Here is an 18768-nt window from a genome sequence, read left to right on the forward strand (position 1 = left end):
TAGGAAGTTTGAACCCTCTTCCTACCTGTTTCCTCAGGGTGGGGCTGCTCTGATTCAAGGTAAAGACTGATAATTGCAAATTACCATTTACAGAACTTACTGCCATGTCCACAAAAAATGCCTCCCGGTTGGTTATAAATGATGTAGTAAAATTGTAGTAACTGGTTTTGATTTATAACCCAAAACATTCTATGAAAGAGAAAAGTCTCAATGTGGCTAAGTCTACCTGAGCTTGAACCAGGAAGTACAACAGTAACTAAGACTTTCCAGTTAACAGAAGTAGGTGAAACCCAGTCCTGGTAGCTTTTATCTCAGTCAGTCTGAAACAGTCAGACGGAAAGCTCAGATGAACAATTGCCCATTTGCTTAAGTTACTTTCCAACAAACCTTAGTTCATTTGTTCATTTTAAATATTTATCTATATAATTATGTCATTTTGACTGAAACTTCAGACAACTTTTTTTTTTTTTTTTCCTGCTAAGATTCTTGAGCCACATAATTAAATCAGCACCAGAGGGTTGCACAAATCTCAACAGGGCAGCATTCACTAAAACATCCCAACGCCCTCTATTGCCAAGATATAATGGAATATAAAAGTTATAAATATGATTTCAACTTTAAGTCTCCAACACTCAAAAGACATAGATTTCGTGTGAGATAAACTTACTCTCTTCCCACACTGTCTTATCTGGTCCCAGAAAATCAATATAATTTATAAAGGAAAAGGCACGTGATGGGTTATTTTCTCCCCTCTTCTTGATCCATTCTAATCCCATTGTTAATCCATTTTTCATTCTTTAAAATGTCCCAAATTTGTTTTTTAAGAAACCAATAGTGTGATACTAAAATTTTTCTTTTTTTCTTTTTTTTTTAATTTTATTTTTTATAAACACATATTTTTTTTTCCCCAGGGGTACAGGTCTGTGAATCTCCAGGTTTACACACTTCACAGCACTCACCATAGCACATACCCTACCCAATGTCCATAACCCCAACCCCCTCTCCCAACCCCCCTCCCCCCAGCAACCCTCGATACTAAAATTTTTCTTAAAGAAAGGAATACATTGGCTGTCTTTGGATATCATACTGACTTTTGAAAACTGATTTTTATTATGAGACATTCTGGAGTGGATTAGTGACCAATTGTCATAATTGTTTTAAATACTTCAGTTGGGACCATGGACTCCCAGACATTCTGGCTTTCCAGAGCACAGAGAAGTAGTATATTTATGAAGTAATATACCTGTGCTTTGGGTTCTAACCCTTTTGAGAGACATTAAAATCAGCTCCTTACTTCTCCAGCACTCTGAAAACACTAGTGGTAAAGTTTTAATACATTTGGTTCATTAGACACCATTTTTTATTTATAACATACTAGGATTCCAAAAGGTTTATTTTTAATCTGAATTTCTCAAAAATAGAGACATTTTCAGATGATACTAAAAACTTCAGAGGAAATATGCACAAATTATTACCATTTTGAACATTTGCCTTATATTTTGTGCCCTTTAAAAATGTGTAGTAGTACCTCTGTATTTATGAGAGAATTAATCAAATGAATTAGATTCCATTTCTAGGTCACTCTTATCTGGGATGATTAGTAAGGTGGCCATTACCTGGGAAATGGAGCCCTTTTGACCGTATCTTGATCTCTATGGCAACCCCTACTCTCCACAACACCCAGAAGATGCTTTACTTGCCTCTCCTACACATGAGAGTAATACAGAAATAGCCCGTTGAAACAGAGATGTAGGAGTGGCTTTAAATTATTCAAGATCTTTATTACTAATGAATGCACTTTTGTGAGGCCTTAAAAAGGGTTGTACCCTCAATGTCACTGCTTTGCATGAAATTGCTGGGCAGTCAGAATAAGGCATCAACTCTCCATAGGAATGCTACGTCTGGAAATCTGTTATTACTCAGCTTTTCCCTCTTCCAAAACTGCTGAGTAACCTATATAGGCTGTTTGGCTAACCTGCTTCCCAGTAAAGTAAGAAAGGTAAGGAGCTGGCGAAGAGGCAAATCAATTTCATCTCTCGCTGCACTGTGGATGGAGCGGGAGGCTGGACCCTTCTGCACCCACCTGGGGGCTTTGGGGAGAGCTCAGGGGAGAAGTTTCTACACCAAATAGAGTTTTGATCTGATTGTCCTTGCTATAACTTTTCAAAACAAATCTTACTTGAATATATTTGGAACCTTCCTAGTTTGGGGCAAGTCTGGGATTCTCACTTTTGCTGCCATTTTTTTAAGTAATGAATGTAGTCAGTTTTTGTTTGTAAAATTACCATTAATTCATCCCTTCATTAGAAGAGGAGGAAAGTATTATTGAAATTTAATTATCATGTGACTTTTAAAAACAGCTTTCAACTGCTTATGTGAAAAAATGTTTTTTTCTTAGAACCATGTAAGGTTTCTCATAGCGTAACCCATTAATCCATTCTTTTTGTTGTCAGTAAAAAAATATATAGGGGCGCTTGGGTGGCTCAGTGGGTTAAAACCTCTGCCTTCGGCTCAGGTCATGATCCCAGGGTCCTGGGATCGAGCCCCACAACGGGCTCTCTGCTCAGCAGGGAGCCTGCTTCCTCCTCTGTCTCTGCCTGTCTCTCTGCCTACTTGAGATCTCTGTCTGTCAAATAAATAAATAAAATCTTAAAATATATATATATACATATATATATATATACATACATATGCACATACACATGGGCAATTTGAACAATAGTTACAACATGAAACAACAGGTGACTACTTTTTTTAAAAAAAGATTTATTTATTGATTTCTTTATTTGAGAGACAGCACAAACAGAGGGAGGGGGAGAGGTAGAGGGAAAGGAAGAAACAGACCCCCCACTGAGCAGGGGGAACAACACGGGGCTGGATCCCAAGACCCTGAGATCACGACCTAAGTCGAAGGCAGACACTTAACCAACGGAGCCACCCAGGCGTCCTTGACTACTCTTCTTAAAATAAAACATTGATTGACATCTGTGTACACACACGTATATATACATATATGTGATAAGATGTTCAAATGGATAGTATCTGTCAGAAATTTAATATGTAGATTATTTAGCATAGTACTATTAGAAATTTAAATTGAGAGCTTTAAATTTTGTGCTTAAAAATTCAAGTAAGTTTACATTTTTTTGAGGTGAGATTAAAATTACAATGCCTCCAAAGTTCCAAGTATTCACTGTATTAGTTTCAGGAGCTGCTTGCAGTTTCAGAGATACAGCTCCAAATCCCCACGAGGATATAAGTGTAAGAGGCATCTAGCCCACATTTCTTATTTTTATCCTCCCAAGAGATTACACAGGCTCCCTGAACACCTTTTATTCATCGTTCCATAGGTGAAATGACTTTGCCTAGTTGTCATTTTGTCCTCCCATCTTTCCCCTTCTAACTGCAAAATCTTTTGCTTAAAATATTGGTTTATTTTCTGTTGCAGGGACCTCTTACCATCTGCCATTCCAAGAAATTCCTGAAATGGACCCAGGTAAACAAGGTGAGTATCATTCTCAAGTTTCTGAGCATAGTTTGTAAATGAAAAATTGAGGCACAGATGTTGTATTTTCAGACTTCTGAGGTACAAAACAGGAGACATTCAGCATCTGGCAGAAAAAGAAACTAGTGGGTGATTAAGAAGATTTTCTTTCTTTTCTAAACAGAAATTTGTAATATATGGAAGAGCATTTGGTCTATTGTCCCGAAAGCACCAACGGTAACTTAGCAAGACTTGTTCTCAATATAATTACACCTTAAATTACTATCCAACTACACAGAAAGTAACTTACCTAATTTTTTTATATCTTCATGGTTTACTGGTAAAATGACATCACTGTAGCTATTTTAACATCAGGGGTAGGTTCATAGTACTATGCGGGCCCAAAGTTGGGTGAAAGGTCTCACAGCTGTCACTGTATAAATATTTGATAACTGGGTATGAAGGCACTACCAGGTAGTCTACCAATACCTCTGAATTCCAGGGTAAGCCCAGGAGTGGCTTGTGATTTTTTTTTTTTTTTACAGATTTTATTTATTCATTTGAGAGAGAGAGAACAAGAAAGAGAACATGAACTAGGGGGAGGGAGAGGGAGCTCACCTGCTGAGCAGGGAGCCCAACGCAGTGTGGATGGTGCCTGGATCCTAGGATGCCGGGATCATGACCTGAGCCAAAGCAGACACTTAACTGACTGAGCCACCCAGGTGTCCAAGAACATGCATTTCTAACAAGCTCCCAGGCAGTGCTGACACTCCTCACCTGAAACCACACTTTGAGAATCACTGGCCAAAAATCTATTTTTGGATCATCCCACCAGAGATGATAGTCTGTTCATTAGAGTCTCAGAATCTGTAGAATCTGTAGAATCTGTATAAAGTGACAAAATAAGCATCATTTAAAGCAAAACATGTTTCCCAGTCAAATTGCTTTCATGAACAAGACCATATGTAGCTTGGATTATTATTTCTTTAAGCATCTAAAACTGCTTTCTGCATAGTTGTGGGCCTCAGACATCAAACAACTTCTTCCTTTCTTGAGTTTTCTCCCACCGGCAGAAAAGGAAAAGAAAAAAAAAGCCCTTAGGAAGCAAAGCTGGTAGTGAATCACCTGGGATGCTCATTCATTTTCCACATTGTCCTCGATCACAGCTTGCCGTGTTATGCTGCATAACTTCATCAGATGACACTGCAAAACGTAATTTGACAGGAGTGCCATGGGCCAGATGGTACAGCAGGTAGCGAATCGCTCTTCCACCAGCGGCAGCATCTGGGAAAACCTGCAGAGCCCGAGTTTGCTGATTCTCTGGATCCGTTTGGTGCATCTGAGAGGAACCAGGGCACAAAAACTGGTCAATTTCCAGAAGGAAAGAAAATGTTGGGCATTACAGTTTTGTAAAACTATTTTTGCACCATTCTGGCTACTCTCGATGTGTTTTCCCGTCTCCAGATAGTGGGCAGAGGTGTTTCTTCTAACTTCTCCATAGTCTAATGCTGGCGAGCTGAAAACTGAAAAGTATTTCCAAAACATGGAGAAATGTTAAATAATAAAAGATTAAGAGCAAATTGTAGCTTCTTTGATATGGTTGCATCTGTTCAAAAAAAAAAAAAAAGAGGGAAATAGGATGTGAAGGGTTCTTAAGATTATTTGTTTAATGACATTTTTAGGCACATTCACTTGAGGTAAGTGTCTTCCACTCATGGTCACATACCAATCATTGAATTAGGGTATGTTCCAGGAGAAGCTTTTGCTGTGCTCTAACTCCCCAGGTGTGGATCTGACCTGGTTTGGCACCATAAGCCCCTCAGTGGGTTAGCACAGTGCCTGGCACTCAATACCCACATATATAACAGCTAGGACTTTTTCCCCACAACACTTCAGGGAAAGAAACATTATTTTCTAAACCAAAACCAAGTCTTTGTAGCTTGGTATGAAATTTAAACTCAGTTAAGTTTGGGAAGGAGCCATTCCTTAAACAGATGATAAAAACCTTTTCAGGTTCCTCCACCGAACATCTGATCTGAACTATTCAGGACTTCCTGTCCCGGCATCAGCCCTTCTCCCGCTTCAGGCAAGAGACAGCCATAGCTAGAGTGACCCTGAAATCAAGATTGGTTTTCAAAGCAAGGGAAGTCCAGAATACGTGTATGTGGCAAGGAGGAGGAACTAGGAGAGAGGACAAGGTTGTGGACACAGAAAGTGGGGGATCCCGGTGGTATTTATGTCAAGAACCTCTTCCTAGGTCCACCCAGCTCCCAGTCAGCCTTCTTCTGTTGAACCAGTGCACCTGTTCTGCTTTGGAAGAATAACTTGCCCTTGATCTTGGTCCTTGAAACTCTATTAGTATTGAGTCAAACCCCCATTTCCATGAATAGCTTTAGTTCCTGGATGGGCCTTCCATACAAAGGCCTGGGTGGGCTGACTTTACGGAGGCCCCTTAAACACAAAGAAGCTGTTCAATCTTCCAAAGGAGTGAAGAGTTTAGACCTTGAAACACACACAGGAAGGGACACGGAAAAATTGCCTCTTCATCCTCTAAATGCTCCCATTTCTTCAAGAATAAGAAATTAAAATCAACATAAATTATCCTGCCACATGGGTGTGAGTCGATGAAAGCCACTGGGCAGCCCCCTTGTTGGTGTTTTGCTATCGGGCTTGCTTAGCAGGAGCTAAAGGGCTGTCTGTGTGTCTACTCACAAACGTGTCTCCAGCACACATATCTATTTACCTGATGAAGAAAGTGAAGATCAAATAGTAAACTAATTTCCCCAAAAGGAACAGGAACTAGTTATGACTCTAGAGCTTTCTCTTCTCCACCACACTGTGAAAGGGATGGATAAACACTCAGGACACGAAAAGGGCTCAGAAATGTTAACCATTGTTGTAGTGTTCTTGGTTGTGGTAACTCTCAAAAGAAGGTATAATAATAATTCTTTTCTGATCGTAAAAATAACGGACGCTCTCCATAAACACATTGAGGTGATATCAACAAGTAGAATGAAAATAACTCTACAAAGAATTCTAACAACCAGAAATAACCTCTATGAACCATTTGATAATTGCCCTGAGAAATTAAGCTCCACGTGGCAAGGATTTGTATCTGTTTTGTTAACTGTTACATTTCAAGGGCCTGGAATCATGCTGGGACCATATAGTAAGAGCTCAATAAATATTTGCAGAAGGAATGAATGGATGGAGAGCTTTTGTGTCATTTTCCTATACGCATAAATTTTTGTGTGTACATCTGACTAGAATTTATTTACAAAATTGACTTTATATTCTACACAGTTTTTTTTTATCCTATTTGATTCACAAGACTGTTTCCACTTTTTAAAAATATTTTCTTTGTTTATCTGAGAGAGAGAGCATGCATGAGCTCTGAGGGAGGGGCAGGCAGAGAGAAAGAGAGAAAAGCAGACTCTTTGCTGAGCAGAGAGCCCCAATGCAGGGCCAATCCCAGGACCCTGAGATCATGACCTGACCCAAAGGCAGAAGTTTAACTGACTGAGCCACCCAGGTGCCCCAAGACTGTTTCCTTTTTACATAAAAAGTTTAGTAGACTCAGAGGATGTCCTGTAGGGTCACTTGCAGCCTAGGACACTGCAACCATTATTTTTTGTTCCCAGGTAGGAAAGAAAGCTCTGGACGTTGATTTCTTCACCTGCAGAAATAACGACATGGCTACATGATCTCTAGGATTCCCTTCTCCGGTGTGGGATTTGTCTAACGAGATGGTCCTTTACTCATGATATTTCATGTTTTCTTTCCAGATGCCCTTAACAGTATTGAGAATTCCATTTACAGAACAGCCTTCAAATTACGATCAATGCAAACTCTGTGCCAGTGTAAGTACAGAATCTCTTTAAAAACTTGAAATAATCTGATCCTGATGTATGTTGTAAAATTCACAGAGAAAACAAGAACTCCCCCCATGCGAGTGACTGCTAGCTCCAGAAGGCTGGGTCTATACATTTACCTTATTAGTAACAGAGATGATGGAATGGGGAGAGTACAGCCTTTGTGTGCTACCCACATGTAGCTTCACTGTCTGACAAGAGAAAATAACTTGTGGAAGATGTTTTAAATTTTTTTTTAATTTTTCCTACTTGGTTTCTGGACATTTTTTGTTTGTTTCCTTTTCAGGATACCAATATTGACACAAAATAAAATTGTAAAATTAGTTTAGAATCTACACGTGTAGATTTAAGCATGAAAATTAAAAATTCCTTCTACCATGTATGATTTGCATTTTGAAGTCATACCCCTCTATTTGAACATGCAAAAGTACATTCAGATGAATCATCCTTGGGCCACAAATCTTAAAACGATCTCAAGAATTCTCTGAGAACTGCTTTTTTGCATTAAATTTATATCTGGTTGAATGCCATGATTTTCTTTTCCTATATTATTATCATGGGCAAAATAAGATAAAATACAGTAAAAGTGTTTATTTAGTAAAAATTCTTCAAAATGAAATAAATTGGGTTCTATGTATGAAAAACAACAGGGATTCAAACTAAAGTTATTGATTTCTAGTAAGTGCTGAGTTGCATTAAAAAAAAATTTCATGTGAAGTGATTTATGACATTTATCAGATCAGACCTTAAAGAAGTGTTATACCTAGGACATTTGTCCTGAAGATTGCAATTTTTGTCATAGTTTGCCTTCTGCCTAATAAGTTATTTAGACCAGTGATTTTCAAATTGTGCTTCCCAAAGTGCCTAAGGGTAAGAGTACGGCAGGAAAGGAAGTAGAGGCAACTGAGGGAAGGGCAAAAGACCATCTCTTCAACCAATGCAACTCGTTTTCTCTATTTTCCCTACTGCAAAAGGGCCCTTTGAAGAAGAGACTCCCAGCTTAAAAAAAAAAAAAAAAAAAGGGTTTGACAAATTCATGTATAACTCTTACTTATTATTCCAGAGGTCAATAAAAGGCAGAATATACTCACCAAAAATTTACCCTCAATTCTGCTATTTTCCTGGGGAATTTCTCCCATTAAAGAAAGTGGCAAATGTTCGTGTAAGTCTCCCTCATCAATGCCTGGAGAGTGGACTAACGGTAAAATTTGAGGATATACCTTTTTGAACGTTTTATCACCCCTGGCATTAGAACTTGAATAATACTTATGGGGAATATTAACAATACACAAAACCAGTAGTTCAAAGTTCTCCCCAGAAGAGATATCCAAACAATGATCTGAAAACAAGCAAGTCCCAATGCCTGAGATAAAGCACACGGTGAGCTCCAGGCGGCAGGATCTCAGGGCACCACATAAATCTTGTGGGGAGACGCACGCACACCACCATTATCTGTTTTGCTGTAATACAGAACTCGCCGCAGAGGACAAGAACGCCTTGTGTACAGCGCGCCGGCCAGGGTGATGAGTTTTGTGACTGAGCAACGATAAAACAGTTTGCACTTTCCACCACCTGCAGCCAGGTTTTTATTAAAGTCACAACCTAAAACCTACTCCTCCCTTCTGCAGGCTCTCCCCTTGAAAGCAGGATCAGAGAACAAATAAAAAATTTTATTATACTTGCTAGATTTCTTATCTGTGAGGCTGATTTACGAAGTAGAGAAAAGCGCAGGGTTTTATCATTCCACAGACTGAAGGATTTTCAAGGCCAGCAGCTCTGGGCGCCACTGACATCCTCATCTCTCAGATGGTGCAAGTGGGTGTTTATTAATCTGGTCTGTTATCCTCTGTCTGCAAGAAACCATAGGGTTAGCTCTATTTCATTCTTCCTTGTATTCATTGCCTTGTAAAATTTTTTAGGAAGTGGTAAAAAAAAAAACATAAGAAATAAACCATTATTTTTTGTAAGCAACGTTCGCTTTATTAAGTGCCTTTCCTAGATAAAAATACCGATGGAACCAAGATCAACAAAAAGAAATATCACTGAGCCAAGGGCGGACCCGAAGAGTCTGATAATTCAGCAACTGCACTTTTATAAAGATCACTGGTTTTTTAACTTAGGCAAATGCATTTTAACACAATATTCCTTCTGAAGCAAGGCTGTGGACAGGGAAAACTATATTTGAACACGAAAGGTAAATTTGCTCAATTCACTTAATCAAGAGTCGAAGAACTGTTTTCACCACTTCTCAGCACAGTGCCCTAACTTCCTTAGAAGGCTGCTTTTCAATTTTCTCACTTTTTTTCCCCTTTTCAACGTCATCCTGCAAAGCAACGTCCTAGAGGTTAGGTTGGGAATAATGTTATAACTAGGCTTTACTCACAGATGCGCTTTTCCGAAACCAAATCTGCTATCCCACTAATAAAGTCTGCATTCTACACAAGAGATATTCATCCAAAGAGTGGTCATATTCTAATTCCCTTTAAAGAAAATAGTTGCTATTAAAAAAGTCTTGATTAAACACTAGAAGACATTTGCTTTATTTGAAGCCTTTATTTGAAGCCTGTGTTCCCATTGGAAAATAAGATAATTTCCTGTTTGCTTTCCACAGTGGACTTGATGGACAGCTCTCTGATTCAGCAAGTCCTCCTCCGTCGCAGCCTCTGGGAAGCGAGAGAGATCCCGCTCCCTGTGCAGCAGCTCTCTCAGGCTCTTCAGGAGCTTTTTCATAGAGTCAGGGTGGACAAACCAGGACAGGTGCATCCCAGAGCTTCAGAACTCACTCTGAGCCTTCTCACAACGATGTATGACAGGTGAGGATGTGAAGGTCACACTGTGGCCTCAAGATAGTGTTTAGTCACCGCTGGTCATTGGCCGCCTAGTGTCATCTAAGGTTTGCTTGAGGTTTGTTACATAAGAAGGCCTCTTTGTTTTCCACAAATGTATTATTCATTCAGGAGGGGGATGAAGAAGTACATGTTTATCAGCTTCACTAATACAAATGACCTGTGAATAGCAAAAAGGGAAAAACAAATCCACATGACTTCTGTCTCACACAAACTCATTTCCACTCTGGAGGCATGCCCACCTTTTGTGAAGGTGGTTATCTAGCTATGCATACAAAAAACTACTAAGAAAACTTTTTTCTTGGGTCCCTGGTAGCTTATTTCTTATAACCAATTATTGGTTTTTGTTTTGTTTCTCAGGTACAGTAAGGTTGATTAACCTATGCATGAGTGGCTAAGCGTTGTCTTAGTCTGTTTGGGCTGCTGCAACAAAAATACTGTAGACCTGGTGGCTCAAACAACAAACATTTATTTCTCACCATTCCCAAGGCTGGGAAGTCTGAGGTCAAGGTGCCGGCTGTTTTCAGTGTTTGATGAGGACCAACTTCCTGATTCACAGAGAACTATCTTCTTGCTGTGTCCTCATGTGGTGGAAGGGGTGAGGGAGTTCTCTGAGTTCTCTTTTACTTAATTTTTTTTTTTCTGAGTTCTCTTTTATAAGAAGAGCCCTAACCCAGTTCATGAGGGTTCCAATCTCATGACCTAATCATCCCTAAGTCCCACCTCCAAATTCCATCACATTGGAGGTGAGAATTTTGACATGTGAATTTCAGAGGGATCCAAATATTCAGTCCTCTGCATCTGTAAGCCAATTTAGACCATATCAAAGGCTTAATTATGCATGCCCCGAAGTAAATGATGTGTGTGTGTGTGTGTGTGTGTGTATGTGTGTCTGTGACTGTGTGTTCCCCTGGCTCTCGGGTCTACCCTTCTTCTGCCGCACTTCATTCTGTTTTCCTTAGGTGGTCTTGACCGAGGAGGGCTCATCTTTTAGAATGCATTTTAAAAAATCATAGTAAATATAAAACATTTGGAAAGTGCAGAAAAGAGTGAAGAAGAAGAAATGTTACCCCAAATCCTGCCTCTCAGAGGCAAGCACAGTTTAGCCATCTGGCAAATTCCTAGTGTTTCCTTTTCTAGTTTATTATTTTTTTTAATCACACAAATAATATATAAACATGTTCTCAAGCTATTTTTTCATTATTTCAGACTCCTTAAGCATTAAGCTTTTTTAAAAAGATTGTATTTAGTTATTTGTCATAGAGAGAGAGAGAGAGTACAAACAGGGGGAGTGGCAGGCAGAGGGAGAAGCAGGCTCCCTGTTGAGCAAGGAGCTCAATGAGAGACTCAATCCCACGACCCTGGAATCATGACCTAAGCCAAAGGCAGATGCTTAGCTGACTGAGCCACCTAGGTGCCCTTAGCTAAGCATTAAGCTTTTGAGGAAGCACCTGGATGGTTCAATTAAGCATCTGAGTCTTGATTTCAGCTCAGGTCATAATCTCAGGATCGTGAGAGCGAGCCCACTTTGGGCTGCACTTTGAGCTTGGAGCTTGCTTAAGATTCTCTCTCTCACTCTCCCTCTGCCCCTCCCCACGCCAAAAAACAAACAAACAAACAAACAAACAAAACCAAACAAACAAAAACAACTTTTTTTTTTTGCAAGAAAAAAACACCTCCAACATTAAGCTTTTGACCATCATTTTTAATATCAACGCCTGCTTCTAAGAATCTTCTTGCCTTTGAGGCATTGTTTTGCAGGCTTGGATCTGCACAATCAGTGACCAACAGATGATTAGGCTCTAAGTGAGGGCCTGTGAGCTTGTGGATCTTTTATGTACATGTTTTTGTGCTTGTATCTTTGTTTGGTTTCTAGGTACGTGCATCCTAAGGAAGTGACGCTGCCTGCTCCGTGAAGACGGGGTGCATCCCTGTTTCCCCAGTGCCCAATGCAGTGCTTAGCACCAAGAAAGCGTCCAATAAATATCCGTTGGGCACATGAATGAATGAGTGAATGATGAAAAAATTTAATTCAATTTTTAGTCTGCCAAAACCTAGATATAGGAAAACAGACCACAAAAAATATGAACTTAAAAAAAAAAAAAATAGATAAGAAAGAAAATAAAGAGAAGGAAAGTGTGAACTTGGAAAACGATGTCAGAAGTCTCTATTAATAGTTATAGTCTTTATAAGGCAACTTCACCCAGAATCACCCTGCCTTTCCCATTCTTTTCTCTGTGTTTTGTTGCCGTGTAGCACAGAAACGGGTTTGCTCAAGCTTGTGCCTGCAGCTGCTGCCCTGATTGCTTTGTCCGGGGACAGCCCTCTTACGAAATACAGAGGTAACTCACTGAGGAGTTTATCAAGTGCAGTGACCTCCAAATCTCCAAAAACACTATCTTCTTCATTCATTCCTATGCCCCTGCCATGTGGCTTTTCTTCGATACGCAGTCAGCATGAAGAAAGTTTTCAAGGTGTCGATCTATTCTTTCTAATTATTCATAACTTGGTCGTCCTCGCTATTTATTTGTGTGGGGATTTTTCAGGCACAGAAGTAGTTATTATTCCTTTAAAGACCGGGACTCTCCTCACAATGTCATTTATCAACCTTGTGGTCTTCATCACTGTTGTGCTGAATTATCAGGAGGTTGAAATGTGAGTTGGTTTTCATTAGTTGTCAAATTACCTCATTTGGGAAGTCTTCAAACTAGCAAGCAAATAATCGAGAAATATGGCTTTCCTTTCCTTTTCCCTTCGTACCTACAAATAAACTGCTTAGAATTCAAGGCACTTAGTCTTCCAAGACGTATGGCAAGTGTTCCTTTTAAAGATTTCTTTCTCCCTTTGTATGTCTAGCTCTTTTTCAGCTCTATGCAGAAAATACCAGGGGAGCTTATGATTCTGGGGCACGCATGACTCGAAGCATTTTGAGAAACCTACTAACAGATCTACAGCAGGTAAATCTCTAATACTTAAGAATTCTAAATTCATTCTAGTTATATTAGTCACCTTTATTAGCAAAGAATCTGATTTTTACAGTGTCAGTTCTCCCTTAATACAGTTCTCCATGCCATTCTTCCCCTCTACAGCCACTGCTATTACCTGAGCATAGATGTGACCATTATAATCACTTCTTAACTCAAGCTTCTCCTCTCTCCAACTCTGCCCCCACACTGCAGTCAGTGACTTTTCCAAAATGCAAATGTCACCCTCATGCTTAAAATTCTTCACTGCCCATGCTTGTCTATAGAACAAAGCCTAAATTTTCATATGAAAAGCTTTCATGATTTGACCCAATCCTTTTCTTTTCAAAAAGAGGTAAAATCATGATTTTATAGGATTATAAAAATGAACACCAGTCCAAAAATGTATTTAGTTTATGAATTAAAAAAGGGTATCAGTAAGGTGCTGAAACTAGTTGAAAGAAATAACCGAAGAATGGACAAACTGATAGACAAGGAATATTAAAATGAACTTGCAGGTGGATGCAAGACTGGCTTTTGGAGGAAGTTGGGAGTGAGTCCCTAACCAGGCCAGAATTTATGTGCATATCTATAGATGAGAATTATTTACAATTCAATCTGTTTTCTGCACATTAACTTTGATTCTCTTGCGGAGTTGTAAAATAGCCTAGCTAAAGGAAATGATGCATAGCTCTATACATTCAGGTATCACCATTGAAAAGATCGCCGATGGTTTCTTTTGCTTATTCCACAGACTTTAATTTTTCCTTGCATTTTTTATGCCAATTTCACTTCTATATATCAAAATCCTTGCTCTGCCCAACATGTGCCAAGTTCTCGTCCCCTGACGTGTGCAGCCCCATCTATCAGCAACATTTGTTGCCTATCACTTGGAAAATACCGGAAAATACCGTTCATCTTTCAAGTCATTCAGATGGTTAGTCACCTCCTCACTGAAAGCTCTTTAACTTCCTATGCATAACTTTGTTATAGCACTCATTGAATTTTGTTGCCATTATTATCAGATGTATGCCTTCTACACTAGAGTGTTTCTCAAGGGGAAGGACTGTATTGCACTCCTGTTTATGTCTCCAATGGCTTACAAAGTGCCTGGTTGTAAGGCCTTCGACCAAAGATTAATGAAAGCATAAATGAAATGCAGTGCTGAAGATTCAAATAGTTAAGGTTTCCTCATTTCCTGTGCTTTAAGAACATACAGATTTAATATTGTTTTTATCCTTGCTTAATCGAGGGAATTTAACCCCCTTAAAGCAAAGATATTACTTAACTGTTAAAATGATATTAAATGATGCATCTGAGCATCTACAAATGGTTGGAGCACACTCCAGATTGTCTTGTGTGGAAGTGGTTGCTGTCCTAGTGTGCCTTTTACCCCTGCTTCAAAGATGCCTCTGCTGTTCTTCCAGCTCCTGTAAAGTCCCCACAGTGAGTTTTCTGCACTGTGAAGCAATAATAACTTTCTGTTATTTTTCTCCTATATCTAGGCTGTAAGAAAGAATACTTTGTAAGGTTCTCTGGCTGGGGTCCTGTCAATTAGACTGACAAACGACAGATGAACAAGAGGAGAACAAACAGAAGTTTACTAGCATGTATATGGCACATACACATGGGAGTGCCCAGTGAGGAGTAACTCAAAGGGCTGACTAGAACTCAGGCTTACATACAATCTTAAGCTAAACAAAAGCAAATGGGTTCTGGGCTTCCCAGTGGGGAAGGAAAGTGATGAAAAGGTGACCAGGAAAAGTATGATGAGCAAGGGTTGTTTAAAGTTTGTTGTGAGGATTTAGGTTGGTCCCTTCTCCATTGATAAGAGTTGCTTAGTGTCCTCTTCTTGCTGGTAGGAAGAAGGAGACATCTTTGGCAAATTGAAATTTCCCTCATAAGTATACATTTTCTTGACAAATAAACATTTTCTTTCCTGATTTTAGAGCTTCTCCTGCATCTGCTAGTTTTCATTGGCCTTTAGCTCAAAATAATCCATATGCCAAGGGGGGTGGCATATTCTGGTACTCTTCAAGTACCAGAATTCAAGAATTCTGAACTTGGAATTCTGAACTTGGAATTCTGAACTGGGAATAGTCATGAAGGAAATGGGTAAAGAGGAAGATTATTAGAACTTTAGGACAGGGAGTATGGTTTAGAAAAACCAATCCTGGGGGCACCTGGGTGAGCATCTGACTCTTGATTTCAGCTCAAGTCATGATCTCAGGGTTGTGAAATCGATCCCCATGTCAGGCTCCAAGCTTAGTGGAGAGTCTGCTTGAGATTCTCTCTCTCTCCCTCTCCCTCTGTCTCTTTCTCCTGCACTTGCTCTCTCTCTCTCAAATAAATAAATAAATAAATAAATCTTTAAAAAAGAGAGAGAGAAAGAAAAACCTATCCAAAGTTACCTGTGCTTTGATTTGGTCTTAACATCTCATGTTCGTATTGATCATAATAATTAATATTTCATTTGTTCTAGAAATTCCCAGTAATATTCAACATGTTCATATTTTTTCAAATGGAGTGATGATTTTTTAAAAATTTAGAAAGTTAAACATCAGGCATAGTTATTTCAGAGCTGTTCTGGTGGTGGTGGTGGCACATAGATCCCATTGCCAGCTTTCTGCTAACTCTCAGGCATATCTGCCAGAGCAGAGGTACTACCCAACCATCCTCATGCCTCAGGACTCAAGCTGGTGGAGAGCCAGAGAGAGTGGCAAAGTCTGTCCACGCATTTATGCAGTCAGACTTAAAAGGGTGGGGGAGGGGAGCTTAGGTGAATATTATGAAAGTAGGTGTTCTGAGGGGTATTTTCCTTTTCTTGGAGAAATCCTTGTTCTCACTTTGTAACTACTGTAGCCCCAAACCAGCACCCTACCCAACAAGCCCTAAAAATGTGCTCTTGTTCCAGGCTCAACTGAGGTCAACGAGCCGCCGAAATGGCAGCTCCAGCAGGGCTCCGTCTCCCACATTAGGACGCTCCTGAGAAAACTCTTAGGAAGGTGGAAATTTGCATAGCAAATTATCCTCCCATTGACTTCCATTAAGAACTCAGAGATGGATTCCCATAGAAAATTCCAGGCCTCACCATGTGATTCAAACCACTCCCCCAAGAATCCTAATTATCATTTCAAGTGGCGTTCTGCCTGGGGTAGCATGCCATCTAAGCCACATGCAATCTTCCATAGCACACCTGCAAGAAATTAGTCAAATGGGCAATTAATCCACAAAATCTTTGTGCACATACTTAAAGCCAAAAATGGAGGTTAAAATCCACTACAGAAGTGAGTTTTCTTTTGATTGATGTCAGCATCGCAGAGCCGGCAAATGAACCCCATCTGATCCCCTCTCCTTATTTTACAAGAAGCTAACCCCCCTTTCCAAGGGCTCAGAAACACCCTCTAAATAAGTGTCCAGCTAGTTCCTCAACACTCACAGGCCACAGTATGGATAATGAGTTAGTTTTTCAGACAAAGGCCAAGTGACGTAGGGAGCAGTTACTTCTGTTCAGCTGGTGATGGGGTTATTATCAATTTAAAGTACAGCCATCTTGTCACTATTACGCAAATGTTTGTTGACTCCTGCCTGGCTAATTGTCAGCAAAGTGGTTCTAAGTGCCACTTTCCTGATTAGAAGAATGTTTATTCGAGTTGATGGACTCAGCAGGGGGGTCTTCGAAATTACTTTTGAGCTTGCAGGCAATGCCTCTTGACAGCCTGTGCTGGAGAAGACATCAGACATGAAATGAGGACTCGTGACCACATGGGCATAAATGGAGGTGACAGGTACACGTATCTGTGCATCTAGATATGTCAGAGCCAAGTCTCTGGCCCTCCTGGCAGTCACAAGGGATCCTTAGTCCCTAAGTGGAACTCCTTTGGTCACCTTGATTGAAAGATGGAAACCAGCACAGATGGAACCTTTGGAACCCCTACAATGTGAGTCCAAAGGACAAAGCTCTGTGATCCCACCCTCCTCAACAGAGTAAGGAGTCATGAAGTGAGATCTCAATTCTGCAGCTAAATCACGTTCTCTTTTTACCTGGAGCAAAATATTAAATCTCAAGTGCCCCTTGCTTTAAACAAGGATAATGACTACTGCCCTCGCTCCAAAATTGGTGTTTGTTAAAATGGGATGCTATGAAAGTGTTTGGAAAGATTTTTCTTAAAACGGCTCTGAACATGAATACGGTATCATTGTTACATATAATTAATTCACAAGTAAAGAAGGGCAAAGCAGGGTGAAAATAACATCCCTGGGAGCATAAGAAGTGAAACAATGGAAGCCGTCCCCGTACTGCCCCAATTGCTGGACACTCTTCTCAGTCTCCCCCTTCCTCCTGGCTCCCTTCCTCTCCCATGTTCATTCACTTTCCCCATTCAGACATTGCACAAAACCCACACATTTCTCATCTGCTTGAATGAGGGCAGTTCATCCAGTGTCATACACCAAGTACTTGTGAGTCCCTGGCTGGAAGCACCAGGACGCAGGCGTGCTGATTCCAGGGGTCATGTATTTCTCCAGCTTCTCACGGCTGACATGGGGTTTCCTGCCTCTTGTAGATCCCAGCTGTCGTAGGGGAGAGTCGCGCTCTGTGCTCTGTGGAAAGCGCTACCCGCAGCTGTTTCCAAGGGGTGAGTGCCATGCAAATGTCCCCCAGAGTTGGGGGCAGACATGTGTGCTAACTGGTTCAAATGACAGAATGGTGACTGGGCACAACATCCCAGACAACCTAGTAGAAGATACAAACTTCTTTGGCAGAAACAGCCAGAAAAGAAGATAAAACTACATTTTCCTCTGCACTAGAGACCAAAGTCATGCCTGGCAGCACAATTTGAGTGAGCCATTGTTTTTCAGGTGTTGAGCCCAACAATCAAAGAAGAAAAATTCCTGTCTTGGTTACAGTCTGAGCCTCCCATCCTCCTGTGGCTCCCAACCTGCTACCGGTTATCTGCTACAGAAATGGTCACTCACCCTGCCCGGTGTAGAATCTGCAGGAACTTTCCAATCACAGGACTGAGGTACAGTCATTCATCAATATTTCACAGACAGTCATGCTCCAAAGGGGTCTAGGGGTGGAGCTGCATCCCTCCAGATTCTTCTGTGGTCCTCACACATTTGGAACTCATTTGATATTTTGGGGTCAATAATTTTCTGCATGGGGGATCTTGGTTGACAATAAATTATATTTTATCTTCTACAGCTAATAGAATATTAAATTCTTCCATTGACACATGGTCTGATCAATAAACATTTTTATTCCTCTAAGAGAAAAATATTTTTTCTTCTGTTACCAAAAAAAAAACAAAAAACACTTCTAAATACTTTGGAATCATGCATAAGAATTATAGTAATAATAATAGTTTATTAAGTGTTAAGTTGAGTGGTTCACATGGATCATTTCATTTAAGGACTTGCTAAAACCTCTATAAAAGGTGGTATTACTTTCCCCAGTTTGCAGAGAAGCTAAATAACTTGCACATGGTCAGCAAGTAATTACTGGCAGCCTGAATCCCCAGGCACTGCTTTGCAACCATGATGCCATGCTGCCTCCCAGTGTAGACAACTGGGAACAGGGTCTCAGGAACCAAAGGAAAAAT

The 18768-nt window shown here is 40.2% G+C and overlaps 1 protein-coding gene across 1 annotated transcript in view; it reads left to right on the top strand.

Annotated features, from left to right (window-relative positions):
- The first annotated feature begins 3486 nt into the window (after window positions 1-3486).
- The window catches only part of DYTN (dystrotelin), a 47539-nt gene continuing 32257 nt past the window's right edge, over window positions 3487-18768 (top strand). The window contains exons 1-7 of the mRNA XM_032860280.1: window positions 3487-3505; window positions 7270-7344; window positions 9968-10169; window positions 12459-12544; window positions 13059-13159; window positions 17731-17802; window positions 18026-18189. Coding sequence (XP_032716171.1) covers window positions 3487-3505; window positions 7270-7344; window positions 9968-10169; window positions 12459-12544; window positions 13059-13159; window positions 17731-17802; window positions 18026-18189 — 719 coding nt within the window. The remainder of the gene's footprint in view (window positions 3506-7269; window positions 7345-9967; window positions 10170-12458; window positions 12545-13058; window positions 13160-17730; window positions 17803-18025; window positions 18190-18768) is intronic.

This window comes from Lontra canadensis, unplaced genomic scaffold (assembly GCF_010015895.1).
Source record: "Lontra canadensis isolate GAN:19392208 unplaced genomic scaffold, GSC_riverotter_1.0 scaffold18, whole genome shotgun sequence".
Taxonomy (NCBI): Eukaryota; Metazoa; Chordata; class Mammalia; order Carnivora; family Mustelidae; genus Lontra; species Lontra canadensis.